Source organism: Talpa occidentalis, unplaced genomic scaffold (genome assembly GCF_014898055.3).
Source record: "Talpa occidentalis isolate TD23 unplaced genomic scaffold, MPIMG_talOcc4v2.1 talOcc4.7, whole genome shotgun sequence".
NCBI lineage: Eukaryota > Metazoa > Chordata > Mammalia > Eulipotyphla > Talpidae > Talpa > Talpa occidentalis.
This window is the reverse complement of record NW_023605083.1, coordinates 107,228,586-107,250,453: the sequence shown is the minus strand read 5'-3', so window position 1 is coordinate 107,250,453 and position 21,868 is coordinate 107,228,586. Positions and strand designations below refer to the sequence as shown.

General features: G+C 40.3%; 1 protein-coding gene across 1 annotated transcript in view; it reads left to right on the top strand.

Annotated features, from left to right (window-relative positions):
* The first annotated feature begins 3,991 nt into the window (after positions 1-3,991).
* APPBP2 (amyloid beta precursor protein binding protein 2) overlaps positions 3,992-21,868 on the top strand; it is a 37,114-nt gene continuing 19,237 nt past the window's right edge. The window contains exons 1-2 of the mRNA XM_037491784.1: positions 3,992-4,407; positions 21,035-21,123. Of these exons, the coding sequence (XP_037347681.1) occupies positions 4,270-4,407; positions 21,035-21,123 (227 nt within the window). The 5' untranslated portion in view covers positions 3,992-4,269. The remainder of the gene's footprint in view (positions 4,408-21,034; positions 21,124-21,868) is intronic.

The following is a 21,868-nucleotide window of genomic DNA, read 5'->3' as shown; positions in this document are numbered from 1 at the left end:
CTAGTGACTAGGACTCAGTGCTGTCACCACTGCCTGGCATCAATTCCTGGCTGGGGAACTTGACCTGAAAACCTGAAATTATGACATCAGTTGGAGCTGTTTTATTCTGTGAGAGATCTAGTGATCAGCATCGGTGCCATAGCCAATTCCTGTGACACCTCGGTCATAGTCCACACCCATCACTGCTGTGTTTTCTTCAAAAGCTTATTGAGAGACAGCTTTTTCTCTCTTCTCAAGAATGTTCTCTTAGATTTGAGGATTGTCAGCTCCTGTGATGGGCTGCCAGTGTGCAGGTCTAGGAGAGTGTCAAAAGCTCTTGGAATCACAAATATCATTCTGTTGTTCTGAGCAAATCATGGGCTAGCAAAAACCCTAAATAGAGTCTGGTTAGCCCCTGGTCATTCTATATCATTCTGTCAGGTCCTGTGATGTCTAAGGTCTATCTGCCAGGACACTATGGGTTCTTACTGTGCTTCTGGACTTTGCCTATGAAAGTAAACTTTCTGTACTCAGATCCCCCAACCTTTTCCATGCAGAGGTGTAGGAGAGTGGGTTAATGGAGGTAAGGTAAAAGGGTGCAGGGCACTTCCTTCATAATCAGTTTCCTATATTTTCTAATTTGGGCTTTCCCCCTTTTTCCTTTCTTCTCTCCAGGGAATTTGGCTGGTGAAAGGGATGAGGCAAGTCTATTCATCCAGTCATTCCCAAACCTATCACTTCACATATGAGTTATTTCTATTTCCCTGCAGGACCTAGACTTTTGGAACTCAAAAGTAAAGAATCCTTGTTTCCCTCTTCTGCATCCCCTCACTTAAAACTAATGAGAACAGAACCGTTCTATTGCAGCTTCCATGCGAGAAAAGTTACTGTTCATACTTGAAAACTGACATAATACATAATCAGGCTGTGTGAACATCCTTATACTTATTTGGACATGTGAATAAACATCTATAAATTTAAGTTGGAGTTTGTGTGTTTTTAAGGCTCTTGCTATGTATTGTCAAACATGTTTTTCCAAGATAACTTTAGTGTCTTTGGCTTTGCAATTAATATCCTTTCTTTTATTGTGCTAGTTTATCACTCGAATGTGAATTTTTGTGAAACAAAAAATTTTTGTGAAATAAAAAATATTATAATACCACCATACACTCATTCGGATAGTAGTAGCAAAAAAAAAAGGAAAATGAGAAGTGTTAAGAATGGTAAGAAATCAAAATTGTTGGGCATTGCTCGTTGGGAAAATAAAAAGGTGGTACAGCTGCTATGGAAGAGTTTGGCAGTTTGTCAAAAAGTTAAACATAGAATTATGATATGATCCATAATTCTATTCCTAGGTATATACTGAAAAAATGGAAAGTGGGGATTTGAAGAGATATCTCTGTTCATAGCAGTGTTGGTCACTATTGCCAAAAGGTAGGAAACAACTGTATTCAACTTCAAGGGATTTATGGCTTCCTTGAACTAGGGTTGCAGGATAAAATACAGATGCCCAATTAAATTTGAATTTCAGATGAACAATGAATATTTTTTCAGTCTAAGTACATCCAGTGCAATATTTGCATGGATAATGTACGGATAACTGCATTTTTGTGAGAAAAGGATCCAGCAGCCTCAAATAAGCTGTGTCTAAGGATTCCAGATGCTGGGTTTGCTGAAGGAACTGATGAGTTTGAATAAATGGAATGGGTGGGTCAAATTATTGCCTGTAACATATTTATAATTTTAAAAACCTAGTTGTTTATATGAAATTAAAACATAACCGGGCATTTGTATTTTTTTATTTTTTGAAGATTTATTTATTTATACAAGAACTGGGGTACAGTCAGAGGCACGGGAGGGTGAGAGAATTCACCAGAGACAAAGTGGGGTGCAGAACAGGCAGATGGACCGAAGACACTGCTGAGGGGAGCAGCGGGTGAGACAGGAGAGGTCTGCCACGCCATGTGGGCTTCTCCCTGGCCGGCCGGGAATCCAACCCGCGCTGCAGAGGCTGCGGGCAGCTTCATAGCGCAGCACTCAACCCGCTGCACCACCGGGTAGGCCCTGTATTTTTTTTCTTGCTAAGTTGGTAACTGTACCTTAAAGTCAACCAGTTTTCCTAGGACTACAGAGGAAGAACTGGTATGGGCTGAGAAGATGACTGTGTTTTGCTTTTTGCTTTTTAAACAGATTAATCATTTAACATTAAAAGCCAGATGAACTGTTACAACCACTTACGATTTCTTTAGCTTTAAATGTCAAGACATTATTATTGATGTTGTTTTCAGGATTTGCATTGACTTAAAGACTATGGGATTGACCCCGTTGAGACACAGGGCAAGCTAGGAATTATGCAGTTTTAGGGACAGTGCAGGAGGGGACCTCTGAAGAATTTAGGGAGGCTTCAGAGATAAGGACAACCAAGGGAATGTAACCAATTCCACTAGGAAAAACAAATATCTCAGGACCAAGGACAACATTGTTAAAGCTGGTCCTGGTTTCCTTCAGGTGGTAAAGGGAGGCAGAGATTGGAGAAATGGAGAGTGGTTTAATTTATGGACAACTTAGAAGGGCAGCTGTTTAACTTCAAAGCAGGGATGCCCATCCAGAGGACTGGGCCATAAAGATAAAGATGCAACAAATGGGGAAAGACAAAGCTGTTAGATAAGGAATGTGAAGCTGTTAGATAAGGAATGTGAAGATCCCCCACTCAGTAGCAAATTAAGTGACACAGCCGAGAACTAACCAATCACAAAGAGACTGGTGGAGCTTTAGAATAATGAGGGAAAAAAGGTATATATTCCCTGAGACACAACTCCACTTTGGCTTCTTGCCCCTCCCAGGCCTGGTTCCCTGGCCTGGGAGTCCCACTTTATTTCTGTTCTTTTTCTCCTCAATAAACTTTTTCTTTCTCTAAACAAACCTGCCTCTTCTCATTAGCTTGCCTGAGCGTCTGCGGAGTTCCTGCTGCGGCTTTGTGAGACACCAACCCGTGGGGGGTCTAGTGGCTGGGACTCAGGATATGTTCCTGGCTGGGAGACAAGGCCTGACAATTCCGGTATCACCGTCACCAATTATGACCAATACTTCCCTTCATAAGTTCCTAGAGCAGAAAGATATTACGTGAAGTTCTTCAAATCACAGACTTGGAAAACTAAGTTACATAAATAGCAGATGTTCAAGCTGAGGAAAAGAAGGAATTGAAACAAACACTCTCGATTATTCAGCAGTCCTCTGAGGTGGGAATTCTGGAGAAAATCAGAACCTTCATTTCTATCTTACCATTAAGTCCTGTCACAGCCACCATTGAGCCCTTTTTCTGTCTCCACTATTTATAGCTGTGTAATCAGGTTGACCTACCTACAAATTCCTTTATACCAGGAGTCCGCTACCCGCTATAAAAGGGGGTGTTCCTCCCCACCTCCTTTTGAGGAGGTAAATTTTACTTAGAAAAAGAATTGTGGTTAAAAAAAAAAAAAATCAAACATCGCAGATATTTGTACAAGGAAAACCAAGTTTCTGAAAACCTCTATTCTGATCCCTAGCTTCTGCACCAAAGGTTCTTCACTTGGTTTGGGGACGGGAGCCTAAGGCAGGGTTTCTCGAGTAACATGAACTCCCGAATGCCTAATTTTCCGTGTCCTAATAATTGTGCATTTTGCGGGGAGAGGACCCAAACTTTTATCTGAGCCTCAAAAATGTCCTTAAGAAGAACTCCTGCTGCACGGACTGCAGGACGGACCGCTCCGCCCGAGCCCCGCGGCACCGGAGGGCAAAAACGCTGTCACCACGCGTCCTTCGCAAGAAACCAACCAACTCTCCTCGCCACCCCCCACCGCGCCCCCCAGTCCCGCCCGCCCGCCTGCCCGCCTCCTGCCCCTCGGAAAACACGGCCCGTGGGAGGGCGCACGCGCTTCCCAAGCTTTCGCCTGCCGCATTCCTTCCCTCCGGCGCGTCGGCGCGCGTTGACGTCATGACGCTGCACACGCAGGCCCGCCCCTGCGGAGATCGGCGCTGGGACGGAACCCGGGTACCTCCGAAACCCGGAATGTGAGGCCTTGTCCCGGCCGTCCCCGCGCTGCCTGCCCTGCTCCGCGCCCGGGCGGGCGTCCGCCGCCGCCCCGCAGCTCGCTCCCCGGGGGAGCCCGGGCCGTGCCGCCCTTCAGCGCGCGCCCGCGTGGCTGCCGCCGCCCCTCCGAAGCCTCCGGGGCCGCAGAGGAGTTCGCTACGGAGGGAGGCGGGGGCCTTCGGGAGGAGGAGGCGGAGGAGGCGGAGGAGGAGGGAAGGAAGATGGCGGCCGTGGAGCTCGAGTGGATCCCAGAGACTCTCTATAACACCGCCATCTCCGCGGTCGTGGACAACTACATCCGCTCCCGCCGAGACATCCGCTCCCTGCCCGAGAACATCCAGTTCGATGTTTACTATAAGGTACGGGCCGTGAGGTGCTCCTGCGCTCCCGCGGCCGCCCCTGGGGCCGCACCCCCTTCCACGTCTGCGAGCCCCCGCGGTTAACCCGGCTCCCCCCCTGGCGAGGTCTCCTCAGACATCTGGCGCGGTCTCGGGGCTGCCAGTTTCCAGGCACCCTGTCTCCGTATCCTCTGTGTCTTAAGCTGTTGGGCCTTGGTTGATATCTCTTCCCAGTGAGTCTTTTCCCACCCTGTGGGGTTCCCCCCCACACGCTGTCGCCCCCTTGGGCAGGCCTTCTGCCTGAACTTGCGCTGTTGCCCCCCGCCCCGCTCAGTCCTTCCCCTCTAGCCCGTGTCTTCGGGTATTTTCCGCCCCCCTTTTCCCAATTAAGTGTCAGAATCAGCAGGACTTTTTGCTCACTTCTCTCCCCGTCTTACTTTCAACTCTTTGCCCTCCTTCTCCACGTTTTTTGTTTTTTCTTTCCTCCTTTTTCGTTTCTTGATGTCCCCTCTCTCCATTGAGAGGCATGGAGGGATTATTGGAAGTAGTATTGTGCATTATCGCTTATTCTGTCAAGCTTTGGTTTTTATTTGTACTTGGGATTGAATTGGGGATTTTATTAATCTGAAAGTGGGGATTAAACTTGGAAAGGAAGGGGAAGGAAAAATATTTTAGAATTTAAGTTCTATTCGTGTATTTCACCGTTGCAATCTTGTAAAACATTCCTAAATCGCTCCTCCTCAAAAATCAGAACAAAAAGTCTCAAAGTCACCCTCCAAGGAGTTTCAAGGGTAAGTGTCTTTAGACGTGGACAGTTTTAGCAGTGTTTAGAGAGGGAGGAGAACTTTGTGGACTCAGGAGCCTCCCTTTTTCTCTCCCCCCCACATTTGACTGTGAACAGTGGATTTATTATTTGGTCTGCCTTGCCTTGAATCGGCGTGGATAACTCCTATTTTCCAGTAGCCATTCATGCAAAATTTGATTGTAGATAGAGGATGATATATTTTTTACATCTTAAATACTGCCTCTTCATTTGTAAGTTGACTGTAACACTGTAAGCTGATATTTAACTGATGTGTATGTTCTTATATGTGTAGGGTGTTTTATGCAGTTGTTTCATTGGGAAGATTGCCCACTTTCTCCACCCCCAGAATATTTTTTCAGAAAGCAGCTGACTTGCTACATTTTACTAAATCCAGCTGCTTTTCGCCAATTCTAACAATTACAGTGTTTTCCTCTAAATATTTGGAGAGGATTTATTTTGGTCATTCATATTATAAGGAGGGTGGGGAATTTAGAGAAAACCATCCTTCACTCCTAGTCCTTTTAATACGTCAGTTAATTTTTATATATGCCTAAGAAAATTGTGTATATTTAAGATTTATTCCTCCCAAGAAAGGATGAGTAGATTTGTCTTTCTCAACATAGGAAGCTGGCAGCTGTGTGTGTTCTAACTTTGTCCATTTATTTAATCAGACATACTCTTTTTAGAGAAAATCACTGGCAATTTAAACTGTCAAAATACGTTTAGTGGTTGAATTCTGTCAGAAAACTTGGGTATTTTAGAGTAACTTTCAGTTCTAATTGAAGCTTTTCATTTGAAGATTATTAGTGAGTATGAATAGATGGTGCTTCTGCCACATATTGTTTCACAGTTAAAATTTTAATACTGCTTTTTTTTGGTACACCTTAACTCCCAATAGTTGTATACATGTTGGGAGTATGCAGTGAGCTAAGGTGAAGGAAGTGTTTAAGCTGTGCCTGGAACTGTGTTAAATGCTTTTACATGCATTAGCTTGTTTAATAGGTGAGAAAGTTAGGTAATTTAGTCAAGGTCTCGTATTTAGTATTTAATTCCTGTGTCTATTGCTTCATAGAAAGATTTTTTGCTTCTTGAGGTGGTAGATTATTTTAATGAGAGACATTGTAGAGCTGATGTTTGATGAACTCTTAAAGAAGTAAAGAGGCAATCCCAGATTTCCTTAAACTGTATCAACTAAGTTTTTTTGGGGAAGATGCTTTTAAACACTTTTGTACACAAATAATACCCCTCCACTCCCTGTGACTTATGAAAATTTTAAAAGGTTTTCTATGTACAGTCTGCAATTTTCTCCAGTTTGGATCCAAGGAGAAACTCATGAGATCCCTGCTGCAGTAGTCCCATTTCTCATCAGTAGACATAGTCATAGGCAAAATTACAGGATTTGTAGAAAGGCCAAAGGCCCTATCCCTCTTCATTGGGTAGTCTAGTGTCACTAGACAGTAACTTTTTGTCAGTAAATTTAGGTAAAGGCACATTCATAACACTTTAAAAAGGGGGATTATGGAATGAATGGAAGATGAACAAGTGGTCATGCTGACTGCTCCCTGAGCAGGGAACGGAGAAGGGCTGATGGTGACAATGCTTTTATGTGAAGGAGAGGTGGGGGGGGGTGTTTGTTTTAAGAATAGAACACATTTGAATATGCTTGTTGGCTGCGTGGCAGAAACCAAAGAGAGTGAGAAGTTGAATATACAAGTGAACCTGGAAGTAAATTATGGAGCAGAGTTCCTGAGCAGGGAGCATTAATTAAGGAGTTTTGCATCATCTTTCAATGTGCGTAAATTAAGGCGCTATGGAAAGAAGACTTTTCTAAGATCAGATGGAAAGAGTTAAGGGCATAAAGTATCAATGTAGTTAAGTTTGCAAAGAATGGTGTCATAAAGGAAGTAAGATCTGAGGGATAAGGATAGGAGTAGTGGCTTTTAGGTGGGAAGGATACAGAAGTTGGAAATGGCTGCTAAGGTATATGGGAAGTGAAGCTCACTAAAAATGTTTGAAAATTGACAGGTGGTAAAAGTGGTTCAATAAAAATCAGTGCCCTACAAAATGTCTGAGATTCCCACTGTTTTTTTAACCAAGGTTGCTCAGCCATTTATAGAAGGTGAATAGACAGAACTGTAAAATTATATGCCATGTTGAAAGCAAGTAGAATGAGGGACTGGGTTCTTTAAAGTGTGAAGTTTATTGTCTTTATTTTAAATGGTCTATTGTGTGTCTTGTTCCAGTTACAGAATTTGCCATAGAGTTTAGGTTTGCCTAGGTGAGGTGTTTTAGAAATGTGTTGTAGTCATTGTTTTCATAGTCTTATTAAACATAATGATCTTGGGTTTTTTTTTTTTTTTTTTCCCAATTGTCTTTTCCTGAAAACCATAAGAATCAATGCCTGGTTTCCTATTAGAGGTGTCTTAATTTTCCTTTTTCCGTGTATATTTCTGGTGTATAACTATGTACGTCCTCAACTAACATTCTGATAAGCTTTTAAAGCTGATCGGTAACATTGAAAATAATATTTGCAATATATTTGACAGCCAAACAGTTAATACTCTTTTCATACAAAGAGCTTTTAGGATTGATAAATTGAAAATAAAAACTTTATCAGGGAGGTGGCATAAAAGAACATAGCCAGCCATACCATGTATCTGGATGGGAAGGTAATATGTTATACATGTATCAGTCTATCTTCATTTAAGCTATAGAATTTATCACAACTTGAACCCAAACCTTAGAAATTTATTGGGTGTAGGAAACTGATAAGTATGAGATTCATCTGGAGGAATTACTTACACTAGAATAAATGAGCAAGCAAAGTTTAGAAGGAAGACTGTGAAGAGCTGTGCATTCTAAGATAGTCTAGCATATATAGTCATGTATCAACACAGTATGAGAAATGTGTTGTTGAGTGATTTCATCATTGTGTGAACTTCAGAAAATGTACTTGTACAAAGCTAGATGGTATCACTTACTACAGAGGCTATATATAGGAACCACAATTATATATGTGGTCCATTGTTGACCAAAAACTCCTTATGAGGTGTGTGACAGTATTATAAAGCTACATACATATTTTATTAATTTTTTATTTATACAAACACTGGGGAACAGGCCAGAGGCACGGGAGGGTGAGAGGATTCACCAGAGACAGAGCGGGGAACAGAACAGGCAGAAGGATCGAAATACACTGCTGAGGGGAGCAGTGGGCGAGACAGGAGAGGTCTGCCACGCCATGTGGGTTGCTCCCTGGCTGGAATCGAACCCACACTGTAGAGGCTTCGGACAGCTTCACAGCGCTACATTCAACCCGCTGCACCACCGGAGAGGTCCCTACATACATATTTTAAACCCATGGGCACAGTGACAACAGAGAGAGAAATGGGTTTATAGAATATAATAGACAATCTAGATAGAAACCAAGGCTTATTTAATAATTTACTATATGATAAAGTTAATGAGACAATGCTATTTCAAATCAGTGGGGGAAATAATAAAAAAAAGTCTTGGGAAATTGACATTTTGGGGGAAAGTTGCGCCACTACTTTATATCGTATTCTCAGATGAATTCTAGGTGAATTAAAGATTTAAATATAGCGAGTGAAATTATAAAAAATTTAGAATAAATTGTTGGATCATTATCTTACAGTGAGAAGTGACTGAAATTTCTTCTTAGGAAAAATTATTTTTAAGGTAATTTACAAATTAAAATAAGTGATATAAAATGTGAAGATCTCACTTTGCCAACTGTAATGCCATCTTGGCATGTAGAAGGCTTTTCTAAGCATGAAACTAAAACTCGGGGGGGAAATGATACCTTTGAGTATATAAAAAATAAGGAAAAACTATAAACACATTTTTGAAAAGACTGTAATTGCATTTGACAGATAAAGCATGAATATCCTAATACAGAAAGATTGAATACTAATCATTATGTAAAGAGTTTGATCCCTGGCCTGGGCGCTAACTCACGTGGCACAGCAAACCTCTTCTGTCTCGCCCACTGCTCCCCTTAGCAGTGTATTTCAGTCAGTCCGCCTCTTCTGCTCTCCACTCTGTCTCTGGTGAATCCTTTCACCCTCCGTACCTCTGGCCTAGACCCCAATTCTTGTATGCATAAATAAATAAAATAAATCTTTAAAAAGAAAAAGAGGGGCCTCCCTGGTGGCACAAGGGGCTAAGTCTCAGTACAGTGAAGCTATCGCCAGCCACTGCAACACAAGTTTGATCCCTAGCTGGCCAGGGACCTAACCCACATGGCCCAGCAGCCTCTCCTGTCTTACCCGCTGCTCCCCTCAGCAGTGTATTTCAGTCAAATCCGCCTGTTCTGCTCTCCGCTCTGTCTCTGGTGAATCCTCTCACCCCCACTCCTCTTGCCTGTACCCCAGTTCTTGTATGCATAAATAAATAAATCTAAAAAAAAAAAAAAAAAAACAAACCACTGCCTTACTTTCAGAGATCTGAACAGCCAGTTCATGAAAGAGGGAAATATGAACAGCCAATAAATATCAAAAGATGCTCAACTGAAATTCATATTAAAATGCAATATCAAGGGCCTCCCCAGTGGCGCAGCGGTTGAGCGCTGGGTTGCGAAGCTGCTCCGCAGCCTCTGTAGCGCCGGTTCGATCCCCCGGCTGCTCCCCGGCCACCGGAGGAGGGTCCCACATGGCGCGCAGACCTCTCCTGCCGCCCGCTGCTCCCCTCAGCAGTGTACTTCGGTCCTTCTGCCTGCTCTGCTCCCCGCTCTGGCTCTGGTGAATTCTCTCACCCTCCCGCGCTTCTGACTGTACCCAGTGCATGTATAACCAACCAACCAACCAAACAAACAAACAAACAGATAAATAAATAAAGCATGCCTCTATTTAAAAAAATAAATAAATAAAAATAAAATGCAATATCAAGCCAAGGCAATCATGAAGAAGAAAGAAAATCCAGAGGACTAACACCACCACATATCAAGCTGAATAATTAAGATGATGAGATATTGACCCATAAATAGGTAAATAGACAAATGGAATAAAACAGTCCAGAAAAGACTAACACATATATTTATGGGACACACCTGATTTATGATAAAAGTTACCCAGTGGTAGTATAAGGGGGAAAGGAAGGTCAAGTAAATGGTGTTGGTGAGCTAGGTATCCTTATGGGGAGAAAAAGTATCGTGACCTTACTTGATGCCATACACAGCATTCGTTTTTTAATGGATTGATGATCTAAATGTGAAATAAAACACCTTAAGAAAAAAGCGTTTTCGGGCCTCCCCGGTGGCGCAGCAGTTGAGCGCTGGGTTGCGAAGCTGCCCGTGGCCTCTGCGGCGCCGGTTCGATCCCCGGCTGCTCCCCGGCCGCTCCCCAGCCACCGGAGGAGGGTCCCGCATGGCGCGCAGACCTCTCCTGCCGCCCGCTGCTCCCCTCAGCAGTGTACTTGGGTCCTTCTGCCTGTTCTGCTCCCTGCTCTGGCTCTGGTGAATTCTCTCACCCTCCCATGCTTCTTACTGTACCCAGTGCTTGTATAAACAAACAAACAAACAACAAATAAATAAATAATACATGCCTCTTTAAAAAAAAAAAAAGAAAAAAGCATTTTCACTATGTCAGGAAATATTTATTAAAACATAGAAGATGGGCTGAATACATAGATAATTTGATAAATTGAATATATTTATCATCCAGAATATGAAGATCAAGAATAAGATACCGTCAAGAGAATGAAAAGCCAAGCCACAGAGTGAAAAAACTACTTAGAGTACATATATTTGACGAAGACCCTGTCCTACATCTAAAGAACTAGAAATTAAAACACAAGAAAATGAGGAAAGAACTTAACACTTTTTTTTTAAGCCTATTCAGAGGACCAGTCAAAGGACCAGTGATTCCACTTCTGTTGAGAGATACATACTTAAGAATGCTGACAGCAACACTATTAATAATAACCAAGAATTGAAAACTGTCCAAATACCGATCAATAAGATAATAAATTATGGGATACTCATACAGTGAATATTATACAATGAAAATGAATGACCTGCAATTGTTTGAAATAATATGGATGAATCTCACAGACATGAATGAAAGTAGCCATTCACAGGCGTATACGCCAGAAGCTCCACATTTTCTTCTTTACAGCACTTGGTTCATGGACCCGCCTAGGCCAAAAGAAATACCTAACAGTTCTGTTTATTAAGTACTTATTTCTAAACAGTTTAATAATATTTATTTCCTAACAACTTATGAGCCATTTAAAAATTAATGCATAAAAATTGAAAGAAAAAACACTCTGTTTACTTCATTCTAACCACAGTTACTTACTAATGCATTATATGTGTTTGTGGGGCATTGTACAACTTAAATGTTGTAGGGCCTTCCTGGTGGCGCAGGCGGTTGAGCGACGCACTGTGAAGCTGTCCACAGCCTCTGCAGTGTGGGTTCGATACCGGCCGGCGAGAATCCCACATGGGGCAGCAGACCTCTCTTGCCTCACCCACTGCTCCCCTCAGCAGTGTATTTTGTCAGTCTGCCTGTTCTGTTCCCCTCTATGTCTCTGGTGAATCCTCTCACCCTCCCACACAACTGGCCTATACGCCGGTTCTTGTATAAATAAATAAATCTTTAAAAAAAAAAACAACTTAAATATTGTAGTCATATTGGATACTACAGCCATCATTTTCTGATCTATATTGACTTTTGCACATTGGTTTCTATCATAGTTACCACTGGAAATGCAGCTTCACAAAGATAAGACAGCAATGAAAGGATGATGGCAGTCTAGTAGTTAGCATGGTATAAAACAGATGTTCAATATTATTTCCCTCAAGTTTAAAAATAATACTGTAGTTTGGAAACTGGGTATATAGTGCATGATTTTATTTATATAAAGTTAAAAACAGGCAAAATGAATAATCAAAAATGTTCAAATGCGGGAGAGGTTATCTTGGAGGATAATGACTATAAGAGCAGGAAGGGAGGTTTATAGGACCTGGTACTTTGTTTCATTATCTGGATTATATGTATGTGTTCACTTTGTGAAAATTTATGAAGTTTTATATTTTAAATGAGTTGTGCGTTTGCATATGTTATACATCAATCAAAAATAACATGTTCACTTATCAGATTGTCATGGTTTACCAATTCAAATCACTCACTCATACCTTTTAACCCACACTACCATTTAAAGATTTTTTTTCTTACAAGAATACTTGTTCAATGTGCAGAAAATTCAATTTCAGGATGTTTAACGTAACATTGTTTATGACGGCAAAAATTGGAGGCAGTTATACGCCAATCAGTCAGGAATGGATTATCATACTTTTTTTTTTTTAGAGGCATGTTTTTTATTTATTTATTTGTTTGTTTGTTTGTTTTGTTTATACATGCACTGGGTACAGTCAGAAGCGCGGGAGGGTGAGAGAACTCACCAGAGCCAGAGCGGGGAGCAGAGCAGGCAGAAGGACCAAAGCACACCGCTGAGGGGAGCAGCGGGCGGCAGGAGAGGTCTGCGCGCCATGTGGGACCCCCCTCCGGTGGCTGGGGAGCAGCCGGGGATCGAACCGGCACCGCAGAGGCCGCGGGCAGCTTCGCAACCCAGCGCTCAACCGCTGCGCCACCGGGGAGGCCCTATCATACTTTATTTAGAAACAGAATGAGGATGCTCTATACCACAGTAGAGAGGCCAGAGCGATTAAGTGGGGACAATAAAAATCTTGTTACTAAGTAGTATGACTAGCACAGTCCTATGTGACTATTTTTTGAAAGTGGGGAATATAGGTATACATTTGTGTACGCATTGAAAAAATATAGAGGAACACAAAAATTTTGACGGTATTTACTTCTGGTGGCTGGATTGCAATCTCTTTGTACATATATTCTCTTTATTTTTTAAATGCTTAGATTTTTTTTTTAAGATATTATTTATTTATTTATACAAGGACTGGGTACAGTCAGAAGCACGGGAGGGTGAGAGAACTCACCAGAGTCAGAGCAGGGAGCAGAACAGGCAGAAGGACCGAAGTACACCGCTGAGGGGAGCAGCAGGCGTCAGGAGAGGTCTGTGCACCATGTGGGACCCTCCTCCGGTGGATGGGGAGCAGCCGGGGATCGAACCGGCACTGCCAAGGCTGCAGGCAGCTTCGCAACCCAGCGCTCAACCGCTGCGCCACTGGGGAGGTCCCTAAATGCTTAGATTTTTAACACCATGTGTTATTTTGATATATAAGAAGTAAAATTGAATTTTTAGGGAGATACCTAGTACACTGAGTTTTACTAAGGGAAATACCATAAAATATTTGTCAGTATGAATGAGAAATAAGTCCAAGTAGTCATTCAAAAAAAAAGAAAAATAATTCAACTACTTACTTAAATACTAGTTAGGCAAATCAAGATATGAGGAAAGCTCACGTTCTCAATTAGGGATGAGAAAGAGAAAATAATCATAAATATGATGGAAAGCGGGGGTGGGAGGAAGCATTTTGAACGGTAGAATAGTTATCTTAAGATGTAGAATAACTTGTATACTTCTATGCTAATTTCATTCCAAAAGCCTGACTGAAATTACGTTTCTAGCAAAATACAAATGTCCAAAAGAAATGTTACACTGAGAAAGAAATTGAGAGATTATATTTCTGCCTTCTTCCATGTGCTTCCTTCCTCATTAAACGAAACTCCCACCAACTTCAGACACTCTTGGATGTATTCAAAGACAAGAAGAGTTTATACTATTGATATTTAACTTATTCCAGACTAACCAAATTCTTTTCAGTAGAAACAAAGAGGCCAAATTAACACTGATAACCTCATCCTAAAATAACAGCAGAAGGAAAGTGTCTAGAAAACTCATTTGTGGAGACCAAAATCTAAGAAAAATAATACAAAGGTATATCAGCAAGTTAGTAAATACAATTTACCATTTTATTAGGCTACAGGAAAGCTGTCAATAAAAATCTGACATCTTCTATTAAACTTTTTAAAAAAGATTTATTTTATTTATGCATACAAAAGCTGGGGTACAGGCCAGAGGTGTGGGGGTGGTGGCGGTGAGAGGATTCACCAGAGACAGAGTGGGGAGCAGAACAGGCGGACTGACTGAAATATACTGCTGATGGGAGCAGCTGGTGAGACAGAAGAGGTCTGCTGTGACATATGAATTATCTCCCTGGCAGGGGATTGCTTGATAGCCTTGTGTCTTTAACCCCTGTGCCATCAGGGAGGCCATTCTTCTATTAAACCTTGTTTTAAGATTTATTTTATTTATGCACATAAGAGCTGGGGAGTAGGCCAGAAGTGTGGGTGTGGTGGTGAGAGGATTCAGCAAAGTCAGGGTGGGGAGCAGAACAGGTGAGTCTACTGAGATACACTGCTGAGGGGAGCAGTGGGTAAGACAGGAGAGATCTGCTGTGCTATGTGGGTTATCTCCCTGACCTGGGGTGGATCTCTTGTTGCAGTGGTTGCAGACTCCTTCATAGTGCTGAGAATAAACCCCTTGCACCACCAAGGAGGCCTTGTTAAGCTTTTAATAAAGATGCACAGCTACTTCTGTAATAGAAACATATGACCTAATTCAGAGGTAGTATACACATTTAAACAAAAATATTGATGAAAAACACTTAACGCATTCTGGTTAAAATCAGGACTATAATGTTATTGTCAGAGTCATTAAGTTTTTTTTTAAGTAAAGATTTTCACACTTCTGGAATGTATACTGCATATTCAACATTCCTGAAGTGCTAATTAGTGCAGTTAAAGAAAAAGTCAGCAAAATCAACCAAAAAACTATAGCAATAAGATAATTCAGAAGGGGGGGTGATAATATGTTTATAATTAAAAATTCAGTAATTTTTTCAAATGCAGTATCTTTAGAAATGCTATTTTCCTCAAAATAATAGAAAATTTGGAGTAAATCCAAACGAGGTGCTTAGAAATCCAAAATTATTCAATAAATTTAGACTAAGACATACAGTGAGTCCTCACTTAAAGTTACTGCTAGCTTCTTGGAGACTGTGGTTTTAATAAAACCACATAAAATGAAAGAATATCCTCCTCTTTGACATTTTATTAAACTGAAGCCTGGATTGTTTTTCCTCATCAATGCGATAATGAAACAACATTGTACAAAATGAAAATGGATTTGCTGTATTTTGTCCTGAGATTGCAATATTCGTTAATCACAATCACAGAAACATTTTGGAATCAAGTTTTAAAACTTAAACACTGGGCCTCCCTGTTGGCACAGGGGGTTGACATGCAATCTGTAAAGCTGTCCACAGCCTCTGTAGCACAAATTCAATCCCCAGCCAGCCAGGCGCAGCAGACCTCTCCAGACTCGCCCGCTGCTCCCCTCAGCAGTGTACTTCAGTCAGTCTGCCTGTTCCGTTCCCCACTCTGTCTCTGGTTGATCCTCTCACCCTCGCGCCTCTGGCCCGTACCCCAGCTCTTGTATGCATAAATAAATAAATCTTTTAAAAAAATAAAACTTAAACATTAATGAAAAAATTAATTTACGTAAGGGAAGATTGAGTTTATGGAACATACTCAAAATTCCTATAAATCAACAAAAAGAATGGAAAAGAAATGTGCCACTATTCTGACAAGTTTGGACAGCAAAATTGTTTTTTTATAAGTTATTTCTGATTTTTCTAAAATACATATGAGGGCCTCCCCGGTGGTGCAGCGGTAGAGCCCTGGGTTGCGAAGCTGCCTGCGGCCTCTGCGGCGCTGGTTCAATCCCCGGCTGCTCCCCGGCCACCGGAGGAGGGTCCCACATGGCGCGCAGGCCTCTCCTGCCGCCCGCTGCTCCCCTCAGCAGTGTACTTCGGTCCTTCTGCCTGCTCTGCTCCCTGCTCTGGCTCTGGTGAATTCTCTCACCCTCCTGCGCTTCTGACTGTACCCAGTGCATGTATAAACAAAACAAACAAATAAATAAATAAATAAAACATGCCTCTATTAAAAAAAATAAAAAATAAAAAAAATAAAATACATATGAATCTTCTGACATCAGAGGAAACATGTTTTAAAGTTGGTTATTTAGAATACAGAATGTGTTTTCCTACCGCTATCCCGCCCTCTCTCTACTGCCCCGCAGATACACTCCTAATTGTCACCACAGATTGGCAGTGAGGTTTCAAGAAAAGAAGCTGAGAAACTTACTACCCAAATGTAGAAATTGTTGCTATATATTGAGTTATATATGACTCTATTACTGTTGTTTAGATCTTATATCTAACTAGATTTTTGTTTAGACCTTCATTTGTATCTTCTACCATTAACACAATCATGCTATCTTGAAAATAATGCATTAACCCAAAAAGTAAGTTAGAATCTGCTATATTAGACATAAATACATCGTCACAATGACTGGGCAAAGACCTTTAATTTATTTTTACTAGTGGTGGATCGAAAACATAAACATTTGGCTAAATGAATCACCTATTTAAACTTTTATAAAAGGTCGCCTTTCTGTTTGAGTGTTAGTTGTTTCTTCTGCTTTTTCATAATAGGATCACTTCCACTTCACCTTTGGTTTACTTACCAGTAAGCAAAACTTGTTGCCCTGCAAGATAAAAGAGTACAACAAACCAATGAGTATAGAGCAGTGAGAAAATGTTAGTAAGAAGCAAGAAATTTAAATGTTGACTTAAGAAAACATTTACCTTTTAACTACATGTGTAGTATGTTATGGTACCTCTATAGCACTTGTTTTAATACTAGAATTTATCATCTGAGATCACAATGTAGTCAAACAGCAGATAAAGTGCATTGCATGTAACATACAGTATAAGAACAAGGTAAAGGAATATCGTTATATTCCAATGTGAATTGTTTCAGAGCTACATTTCAGTTGAATTTTGAGATAAACATACAAATGATGGATTTTGTAGATGAAGAAGGCACATCTATTTAAATAAAATGTTACTGTATTTAGAGGTAAAGGTATATTTGTTTGGAGGAGATTTAAACGATCCGTTCTCCCCCTGCCATTTTTAAAGCCTTTTATTATGGGGGAAAAAAAGACAACAGAATAAAGAACCTCTGTGTGTCACCCAACAGTTTTTAACAGTAATTCTTGGCCAGTCTTGTTGCTGAATCTTATTTTCCCACCAATATTCCTCTTTCCTACACAATATTTGGAGGCAAATAGCTACATTATATATTTCCTCTGTAAACAGGTTAATAGCTACCATACTATTATGCTTATGAAAAATTAGCAATAATTTCTTAATGTTAGTAAATATCCAGTCATTGTTCAAATAATTCAATCATTGCAAATGTCAGGTATACATATATTTTTACTGTGCTTCTTCGGATAGGGATTCAGATAAATTCTACACCTTGGCTAATGATTGATATATCTCTTAAGTCTCTTATATGTAGGTTCCCTTTCTATTTGTTTCCTTATCTTTGCAGTTTATTTTTTGAAGAAACAGGATCCTTTGTCCTATCAAGATACAAAACATTTTCATCATCCTTCTAGGTGTTTTTGCCTTTGTCTCTTTGGGAACTTCATGGATTTCATAGTCTCAGACCAGTTTTTAATGCCAATTCATGGGTTTGGGGATTATAAAACATCTAGGTAGTACAACTTTGAAATAAATACATGTCTCCTGTGTCGGAGTTTTCAGTTTTTCACAGCAGACTTTTTACCTAGGCTGTTGGAGATGTTCTGGACTTTATCACTCATAGATTCAGCTCTAGGTCCCTTTGCTTCAAGGACTACTTCCTGAACTTCTTTCTAGCCTGTGATCATTCAGAGGTTAAAAACTATAGTTTTATTCCCTCTCAACTGTTTTGGGTTTGTATCTTCTTAATTTTTGGCAGCAGTGGAGTTTCTGCTCTTGGTTTTGAAATCAGTTATGTATCCCAATGTTATTTTGTGATACTTTATCCAGTATTTCCCTGTGTTTTGAAAGGGGCTAGAAGGTTTTCATCTGTGTCAGCTCTTGCCAGAAACTTGACTCCCGTTTCACTTCAAAACTCAGCAAAGTTCCTCCTTTGAGTGGGTATTCCTAAAGCATTTACCTTACTCTGCGGTATACTCTGTGAACATTATTTTTCTGCTTTGATTCTACATTTTTTGAGATTAGAGTTTTTTTTTTTTTTTTTTTAATATTTATTTAGGGCCTCCCCGGTGGCGCAGCGGTTGAGCGCTGGGTTGCGAAGCTGCTGGCAGCCTCTGCAGCACCGGTTCGATCCCCAGTTGCTCCCCGGCCACCAGAGGAGGGTCCCACATGGCGCGCAGACCTCTCCTGCCGCCCGCTGCTCCCCTCAGCAGTGTACTTCGGTCCTTCTGCCTGCTCTGCTCCCCACTCTGGCTCTGGTGAATTCTCTCACCCTCCCGCGCTTCTGACTGTACCCAGTACTTGTATGTATAAATAAATAAATAAATCTTTAAAAAAAAAAAAAACTTAAAAAAAATTTTATTTAGTAGAACATCTGGGGTGTACCAGAGACAGAGTGGGGAGCAGAACAGGTGGATGTACTGAAATATACTGCTGAGGGAAGCAGGGGGCTAGACAGAGAGGTCTGCTGCGCCATATGTGGTCTGCGCAGAGGTCTGCTGCGCCATATGCTCCCTGGCCTGGGATTGAACTCAGGCTGTAATGGTGATAGCCTTGAGACTTAACCCCTAGGCCACCAGGAAGGCCCCCGTGTTAAATAATTCTTTTTGACTTTGTATTTTTGTGGTTGACCACAGTCATCATTGCATCCCCAATGTCTAGCATGATACCTTCCATAATAAGGGGGGAAAATAAGTATAATGTTTCTAGCTATAATATTTTTATCTTTGATATGAAATTTACAAAGATAAATTTGATAAGATTTTCATGTAATGAATATGCCATGAAATTTGGTAAAATATCAGATGTTAAAATAAGAAATGTCTATTTTTGTCTATAAATTTAAGCAGCTATTACTTAGATTTTGCTTTCAATTTTTCCAGTTAGGTATTCGCACTTTATGTTCTTCATGATTCTAGCTTATTAAGTTTGCGTTCAGGTTTGTCCTCAGAATATTACGGGAGCACTGTTTTATACAGAGTACTGCAGAGACAGAATGAGGCAGTAAGTAACGATATATGATACTTCATTGTTCTCAGTGTCAGATTCATTAGATGAATTTGAGCAGTTTTAATAAATAATAGAACAATACTTAATACATGCCTTACTGATGATAAACTCCAAAGTAGAGACTCTATCTTGAATTTTTTGTTTCTTCTAAGTTTTGAATTCCATCCAAAGTGGATAACTACCAATTTGAGTTAGGCATTCAGAAAATATTGAATGTATATTCAGTGCTAGGTATTTATTTGATGACTTCATTTGTTCTTTTGTCCCAAGTTTGGGACATTTTTAAGTTCCAAATAGGCATTTGGTCATAAACTCTCAGCATTGTTATCCTTAGGTTTTTCTCTACTGATTAATAGAGTAAATATGACAGTGACTAATAGTAGTGAATTTTGTTGTATACCTTTCCAGGAGCTCTTATAGCAAAAAGCATAATCCTCTCCAAAAATAGCAAATCTTTTAAGATTTATCATGCAACCATTGTGTGAAGATAACATTTCTGCTTTCATGCTCTCCCTACTCCAGCAGTAGTAGATAATGGATTTTTTTCTTGTGGTCACTGATTTGCATTAATTTGTCTACCCAATTTGAATGGGTTTCCCGTTGTGACTAGTGATTTATGCCCAAGAGTTTGCTGACTGAGTTTGTAGTATGATGGCCCACTTGATGTATGAAGCCCATGTTCTTATCAACTGAATTCTAAGTGTTAAGTTCCTATAATATCAAGTGGATTAACATGACAAAATTCTGCCTTCTAAGTCACTGTATTTTTATAGCATATGTAAATTTTAAATCATTTGCTGAAACTGAGGTAGGTGGGGAGCAATAGTATTTGCTTTTTTTAACCATGTGTTGTATGTTTTATTTGGGATGAGCATTTCAACACATTTATTAAAATACTGTTTTAGTAGAAGTTCTAAAAAGTTGAAGGAAAATGAATAAATTGTTAGAAATCTTGTGATCCTGGATTACTTTTGACATCTGTTAGTTTGCTTTTTGATATGCCTCCACATTAACTGAGATTCTTATTGTAGTCTGAAAAGCTGTCAGAGGGACATATTGACCAGTTCTAGCTTCTGGACCATTATGTTTGCTCTCATTTTGATAATTTTACATTAACTACCCATCCAATTTTAAGGGAAAAAGTTAACAGTTGTAATTTTCTTGAATATAACTTTCATGTTTAATAGTTATATGGTACTTTGAAGTACTTACCATGTACTGGACACTTTTTACAATTATTAATTTTTAGTGATTACATATAATTATTAAAGTATTTTTATGAGTTGTAGAAATTTATTAATTTAGTGCTACATTTCTTTTACACAGCATAAGCATCTTTCCTCCTATAATTTAATCATATGGTCTTTGAGTAGTATACATTAAGTTCATCAAATATTAAGTGCATCATTATGTTCATCAAGAATAATTAAAGTAGGGCCTCCCCGGTGGCTCAGCAGTTGAGCGCTGGGTTGCGAAGCTGCCTGCAGCCTTTACAGCGCCAGTTCGATCCCCGGCTGCTCCCCGGCCACCAGAGGAGGGTCCCACATGGCGTGCAGACCTCTCCTGCCGCCCGCTGCTCCCCTCAGCAGTGTACTTCGGTCCTTCTGCCTGCTCTGCTCCCCGCTCTGGCTCTGGTGACTTCTCTCACCCTCCCGTGCTTCTGACTGTACCCAGTGCTTGTATAAATAAATAAATTAATTTAAAAAAAAAAGAATAATTAAAGTAGAAATTAAAATTAAATTAAAATTTTAATTATCTTTTCTCTTTTTTCATTTCAGCTTTACCAACAGGGACGCTTATGTCAACTGGGCAGTGAATTTTGTGAATTGGAAGTTTTTGCTAAAGTATTGAGAGCTTTGGATAAAAGGTAAAACCACTTTTTGAAAAATGTGGTAAAATATACATAAACTAAAATGTACCATTATAACCATTTTATAACTGTACCATTCAGTTGCATTAAGTACATTCTCATTGTGAAACTGAATACCGCCATTGCTTTTTACATTCAAGAAACAGACTGAATTCCCTTTCCCATTGTGGCTGTTACGATGTAGGATCCATATGTGGGTTGACATAGCTTTTGTTGATCTCTTTAGTGTTCTTCCCTAAATCTACTTTAAATGCCATTTCCTTTTCATAACCTGCATTTCTAGGAAAAATAAGAATAGAGTCTTACAAAATACTGTTAATCTCTAATGTGGGTATTGCCAAGTTGTTTTCATTCATGCAGTATTGTAGATGCTAGGGTATAGCACTGAATAAGAACTATAGTGTCTCTTGTTCATGAAGTTTGTGTTTTAGACAGAGGGACAATAAAAATAATAAACAAGTAAATAATTAACTGATTTCACTCTTCATGAATAACTGTAAAAGCTTGTTTTGGAGGTTCTGGCAGGGAAGTACAGCTAGTCATATACCCCTGACCAAGAATGATATGTTTCCTTTCGGGGAAGGCCTTCCACTTAAACTCTGAGTGCGGCCTGGGGAGGAATGCCCATGGAACAGTAAGGGAGATCAGCCAAATCACCTGAATCAACCCTGGTGATCAGTGGGATGACAGGTGTTACAGTCATATCACTCTCACAACCTCACAAATAATTCAGAAATGTGGC